Source organism: Galeopterus variegatus, unplaced genomic scaffold (genome assembly GCF_000696425.1).
Source record: "Galeopterus variegatus unplaced genomic scaffold, G_variegatus-3.0.2 Scaffold590, whole genome shotgun sequence".
In the NCBI taxonomy this organism is placed as follows: domain Eukaryota; kingdom Metazoa; phylum Chordata; class Mammalia; order Dermoptera; family Cynocephalidae; genus Galeopterus; species Galeopterus variegatus.
The window spans coordinates 592,167-599,169 of record NW_007726701.1 but is presented as its reverse complement, the minus strand read 5'-3'; the positions used below and the strand labels follow the sequence as shown (position 1 = coordinate 599,169).

Sequence of the window (7,003 nt, the reverse complement as noted above, 5' to 3'; positions counted from 1 at the left end):
TGCCACTTCTGCTGCCGCCGCCGCCGCCGCCGCCGCCGCCGCCTTGCTGCACCGTTGATAGTTTTTATAAAATCACAAATGGATGTTGCATTTTGGCAAATGTTTTTTCTGTGTCTAAAGAGATGACTATATGGTTTTAGTCCTTTATTTTGTTAATACAGTTGATTATATTGAGTTTTTAATGTTAAACCAATACCCCACTCCTTTGATAAGCTCCATTGTTGATATATTTTTTATATATTAGTGGACTTTATTTTTTACTGTTATTTGCATCTATATTTATAAAATGTTGGTCTGTAGTCTTTTTGTTTCTTTCCTTGTGATATCTTTTGTCCACCTTTTGTATTGGGGATATATAGGTAAGCCTCATATATCAATTTAAAAAGTATCCCCTTCTCCTCTGCTTTCTGAATAAGCCTGTGTAAGATTGATATTAATTCTTCCTTAAACATTTTATATAATGCACCAGTAAAGTTTTCTGGGACAGGATTTTTATTTGTAGAAAAAAAAAAATTTTTTGTGTCATTTTCTTGACCGGTAAGGGGATCGCAACCCTTGGTGTGGTGTCGCCCGCACCGCGCTCAGCCAGTGAGCGCACCAGCCATTCCTATATAGGATCCGAACCTGCGGCGGGAGCATTGCTGCACTCCCAGCACTGCACTCTCCCGAGTGCACCACGGGGTCGGCCCAGAAATATTTTAGAATATAAATTCAATTGCTTTTTATAGATGTAGAGTTCATCACACTTCCTATTTCAGTTAATTTTGGTAAATTTTGTTTTTCAAGAAATTTGTTTAAGTTGTAAAGCTTATGAAGTTATTCATAATCTTTATTCTTTTAATATCTGTAGGATCTGTAGTAACATTCCATCTTTCATTCCTGACGTTAGTAATTTGTGTTTTCTTTTTTTCTTGGGTTAGTCTTGCTAAAGGTTTATCAATTTTATTAACTTCTCAAATAACCAACTTTTGGCTTTGGTAAGCTTTCTCTATTGCTTGTCTTTTTTATTACTTTGATTCCTACTCTTAATTTTTCTTTCCTTCAACTTACTTTGGGTTTACTGGCTTATTTTTCTAGCTTCTTCAGATTGAAATTAAGATAATTGATTTTCAAGTCTCTTTCCTTAATTGCCCTCTAAGCACTGCTTCAGATGCATCCCACAAATTTTGATATATTTTCATTGTCATTCAAATCAAAGTACTTTCTGATTCCTTCTGATTTTTTCCTTTGACCCATAGGTTACTTTGAAGTGTGTTTAATTTTCAAATAGTTTTCTGTATGTTGTACTGACTTCTGATTTATTTCCTTGTGAAGGTATATATATCCTCTGTAAGATTTCAATAATCTGAAATTCACTGAAACTTGGTTTATGACCCATCAGATGGTCTATCTTTCATATAGTTTTAACTTTTTGAAAGTTAAAAAAGCATTTGAAAAATTTGTTGAGTATAGTTTTCTACGGATGTCAATTAGGTCAAGGTAAGATACTGTCATTCAGATCTTCTCTATCTTTACTGACTTTTAAAAAAATATATCCTATTAATTGCTGAGTGGGTATTAAAATATCCAACTATGATTGTGACTATTTTTCCTTTTTTTTTTTTTTTAGTTTACTATCAGGTACTAGATATACACATAATTATTAGTTCCTCCTCATAGAACCTGCAAACGCACACACATACCCTTTAAGAGATTTGGTAACTTTCCCTTGCCTTACTCCAACACTGTAATAATTAGTATTTGCCTGGTTTATCTTCCCATCCTTTTACCTTCACGCTCTTTGTATATTTGTATTTAGTGTGGGTCTCTTGGTTATTTGGTTTGACAATCTCGACCTGTGCTTACATTTAATTACTGACATTGTTAGATTCAGTGGACGTCTTGGCTTCCTTGTCCTGTCATAGGGGGAAAACATTTTTTGCTTTTTATCTATTTGTTCTTGCTATTTGTTTCACTTTTGTTGGTTTTGTTACTGTTATTCCTTCCTTGCCTGGCTTTGGTTAATCAAGCATTTTTTGTGTTCCATTTTGATCTCTCTAGTAGGTCTAGCTATATCTCTTTGCATTATTTTTTACTGGTTGCTCCAGAGAATAGTCTCTATATGCACCTTTATCACAATCTACTATCATTTTACTTTACATTCAAATTAATGAATTTTCTAACAGGATAATTGCATTTACCCACACCCTCCTTAACACAATTCTGGATAGCAAACAAATTCTTACAGGTAAAAAACTAGATAGTATACAGATGTGGTTTTGTATTTTTGCTCCTTAAGCCAACACATGGCATTTGGAGTACTCGAACTGCCCATACATACAAAGGTTAAAGAGGGAAATAGAGGTTTGAACAAAACAGTATTTACTTAAATTCTTTGTTCAAAGAACATGAAGTTACTCATCTACACATCAGGAGCCATTACCTGGCAGTGAATTGTTCAAACCTCTTTTGATCCTATCTTCGAAGAAAAAACCTGAAAGACGTGTTTGAAACATTTTAAAGATCACTGAAGTTTGTTCAATTTCCCTCTGCTTTATTAATTACCAATATATTAACAAGATTAACAAGACCAACTTTGGAAACAGCAATTTTAGAGATTTGCTGTTGAAGTAACCCAAACCCCACTGACCCATGATATGAAGAGGCATCATTACAGGTGTCCTTAAGTCACAGTGTTCTACTCCATTGTTTAGAACATTTTAACTTCCTGACAGAGTGAAAATAGTAAAGTAGTAAAATGGTAAAAGCTACCGCCTACCAAGACCCCAGTTTGGAACACTACCACTTCACACGCACTTACTCAATCTTCACAACCATGAGGGAGGTACTATCTCCTCTTTTCAGCTGAGGAAACAGGGTTAAGAGTTCAAGAATTTGCTCTGTCAGTAAACAAGTATCACAGCTGGAATCAAAATTTGTGTGTTTGAGGTCTTTCTATAACCATACTCTGCATCCTTAAGACACTGTGTGTGTATAGGCAGGGAGAGCAGATGGGAACTCCCAGCAGAGACCCTTCAATCTAATTTTGCGGCTAGACGCAAGTTAGGAGAGATCAAGGAATCTACTTGTGGTAAAAGCAGGAGGCTTAAAGGCTGGCAACTAAGGAGAAAACTGAGGGCCAAAAAGACCTAAAGCAACATAGTAACTATGCCAAGGGCCTAACTATACAACCGGAAAACGGCCATCCCTAATAGGCCCGAGTTGCTGAGAATTAACGTTATGTTCAGATGAGTATTATTAAAAACATGCAGAAGTATGTAATAAAATATTTAACAAAAACTTGTTCAACGTTTATGCGTATATTGAAACTTGAAATTCACTTAAGCGACACAGCATGTTTCCCCCTAAGTTGGCTATATCAAGTTTGTGAGACTTCTTCCTCCAAAATAGGTCAATAGACTTATGTTAAAGACAACATGTGTATTGAAAGTAGCAATTTTATTTGAGTTAAAATTATTTACAAAAACCCAAAGACATACTTCATGAAACTGGTACAAACTATTTTTTTCCTGCCGTTGGCTTTTGCTCCAAAGATCACAGCTGAGAAATACTGTATAAAATAAAAATAGGATTGGATTCAGAAAAGTATTCTACTGTTCTAATTTCCAATTGGTAGTATTTACAGAAATATTTACAATGGAAAAAAAGGTTACTTTAAAACTTTAGTCAATTTGCAAGTCAGCCTCAAGTACCCTAAAATGCAAAGTTCTCTGAGGGTTAAAACACACAGATGCACTGCAGTTGGTGAGGTTTTATCTCCCCCACAATCCCCCACCAAAATCTGCATCTCTATCAGTGCTTGACAATTAGTTATTATTTATTATTTAAAAACAGAACAAAACAAAAAACTGTTAAACACTGAGGTAAATCAATTCTCAAATGATTACCAGTGTAACAGAAAAATATAGTTCGCCCTGATTGTTCTCATCCAAATGTTTTATAATATTCCTTATCATCTGCCACAAGTCAGTTTTATCAAAAATCTGTTCCTTTTCCTAAATCCAATGATTAATAAATATCAATGTTTTTAAAATAATTAAAAATATCTAACTAATTTAACTTTATGGATATCATTTACTGATATGCCTTTAGAACAGTTTGCTAAGCTAGCTTTTATACTCAGGGCAAATACAATCTCCGTCTTTCCCCCGTTACACTGGCATACTATGTTATTAGAAGGTGATGGGGTAAGGGGTGGGGGAGGTGGAAGGAAGAAGAAAACAATTTGCCTGGAATCAGTTACTTCCTTATAGATTTCCCAACAATCTGCATTATCAAAAATAGGAAGACAATAGAAGGCAGCCACTGCATTAAAAAACATTACAGCTGGCACTGATACAAGAGCCCCGATTTGTCACTTTATACAAGGAAATAACAAAGTCTAAATGAGTAAAAATTAGACTTTTAGCTATTTTCCCCAATACACACCAAACTAATATTTTTATGGCTTCAAGTTTTACAAATCCAATGAAGAGACAGGATGTAACTACCTGAAGGGTATTTAAAAGTATTAATGAAATAGATCTCTGAAAAGCCTGTATTCAGGCCCAATTGATAAAAAAGAAAAAAAATGTATAACCAGTGGTCTGAACAATACAAAAAAATTTGCAATGTTGTGCAATTAAATTTATAAAATGTGTTTTGTGTGTTCCATAATTGTTTTCCAAACTGTTCTATGAACAAAGAATCTGAATGAAAAAAGGGTCTTCTCTAAACCAGCAATTTAAGGCTTTGCACTTATGCAATTGATCCTGTCACTCTATAGAAGAATATACATGTTATCTGAAAACATGAATTCCACATTGGTGTTTTAGCTTCCTTATATTTATTGTACTGAACATTAGAAAATATATCTAGAGAGCCCTCCCTCAAAACTTAATGTTATAAGAGCCTCCCTAGCATTAAGTGTAAACTACCCTGGGTTTGTCTATTTTGCTTAATCCTTTAACAGGGCACATCATCTTATATAATATTCCCTCAAAGTGTTGTTTTCTTGTGTCTATAGTTATGACACATTATGGTATGATATTGAATATGGTCATGTTCTCAAAAGTGAAAAATAGTTCAACAACCCAAACCTAATCAAGAATAAAAAAATATACTATTAATCCCTAGTCTTTGGATTCCATCTAATTTTAAATATAGACAGTAGTTCAGGGAACAACAACAAAAAAATTCACAAAATTATTAAAAGCTTTATTTACGATTGGAATCATTCAACAAAAAAGCAAAAGCGAATGAGCCTGAAAAAGGAACTAAGCTGTTGTCTAGAATGTCCTCAGAACATTCGATACCTCAGTAGCTAAGCTGCCTTTGCACCTGGCTGGCATGACAACAGTGGCTCAAACATACACAGCAGTTGCACTAACAGCAGCACAAATTTTCCCCTTAAAACTTGCCCAGAATAAAGCAAGTAAACAAGGGGAGGGTATAAACTCTGCCAAAGTAAATGTACTTAAATACTGCATGGAACTGTTAACAGCCTGAACCTTTTCCCTCATTTTTGATAGTTGCAGATTGATATAGTAACTGTCATTTAGCAAATGCAGAATGCATGACGAAGAAATCGGGTGGTCTTAAAAATCCAAACACGAATGATACTGATGAATGTTCTTGGTATATCTTCAAGGACTTCTTTCATTACTTTTCTTTGTTTAAGGAGAGCTCCAGCATTACCGAGCACCTGAAGCAAAGGTAAAGCAGCTAGCAATGTTCCAAATATTCAATCACTCTAGAGATAGATTTCTGGCCTGTTGTTCCAACAGCACACTGAAAGGGAGGGGGAAGGAAGTTAACAGTTAATATTTAACAAATTTTAAAAAGTATTAAATCAAAGTTCATCTCCTTTAGATTTACTAAACTGAACACTACAAATCAAAGTGCACTGAGATTAAATTGTGACTTTGATAATAGAGTATTTTGCCATAGAAATAGAACATAATTATTAAAAATAAAAGGATCCCTTCTTGCCTCCACTTACTATAGCCGTAGTATTTTTATTTCTACTGTCAATGTATTATAATTAAATTTGAAACCACAAGGCTGCAATAAAAGCTACTTACAGTAAGGTTCATAAAGCTCAGGAATTTTTTGAGCATCTCTGTCATTATTGAAAAGTCTCCTTCTGGCAGATATTCCCGCACAGTAGTTACATTGATCTGAGGAAACAGATCAAAGAAATTTTGGTCAGCAGGCAGAAAACATGAGATTGAGCTGTATACCGTGTTGTTGATTTTGGCACACATCCTGTTGCAAACCTCTGCAAGGTCCTTGAAACACCACAGTTATTTCCTTTCCACATTCATTCACTCTGTGCATTTGTGTGTGTGTTCACTCCTTGCACGCCCTACACTCAGAAACAGAGGAAAGGCAAGGCTGGTAAAGGCTTTAAGGAAACATTTGTGTGCCTATTTACTTTTATAAATGTAAAGAAAAAGGTCTGAAGTAGCAAGCTGCACTGTTAGTGAGTGTTTTTACCAGGCGACGGGGGGAGTGTGGAAGGGATAGAAGAGGAGGGAAAGATGTTCTAATACTTGAGAATGTACTCATAGAGCTGCTCATGAAATAAAAAGATCAAAGAAAATTTCTCATGCTCCACAAGTGAATTCAACCAATTATGTAGGCCAGGAATTAACTAGACCTTTCCAAAGGTAATCTAATATCATCTATGAGACAGAGATTCTCAGACAATGCTAGGAGAGGAGATTAAGGTGTTTTCCTCCACTATTACTAAGAAGCAGCCAAACTATATATAAATATGACCTGCTTAAAATACTCTTCTATTTCACTATATAGAAAAATTGCTTTAAAGCTTCAGAAAGAATAAAAGATAAATCTTTTTTTTTCCTTTTTGTCTCTTTTCGTGTCCGGCAACGGATCGCAACCCTCAGTGCCGCGCCTGCACCGGACCGGGACCAGCAACGGGATCGCAACCCTCGGTGCCGCGCCCGCACCTCGCTCAGCCAGTGAGCGGGAACCGGTCTGTATGTGGGATCCGAACCCT

At 35.4% G+C, this 7,003-nt stretch overlaps 1 protein-coding gene across 1 annotated transcript in view; it reads right to left on the bottom strand.

Annotated features, from left to right (window-relative positions):
- Positions 1-3,419: 3,419 nt before the first annotated feature.
- Positions 3,420-7,003, bottom strand: part of WAPAL (wings apart-like homolog (Drosophila)) — a 77,295-nt gene continuing 73,711 nt past the window's right edge. Inside the window, 2 exon segments of the mRNA XM_008570317.1 lie at positions 3,420-5,769; positions 6,063-6,158. Of these exon segments, the coding sequence (XP_008568539.1) occupies positions 5,704-5,769; positions 6,063-6,158 (162 nt within the window). The 3' untranslated portion in view covers positions 3,420-5,703.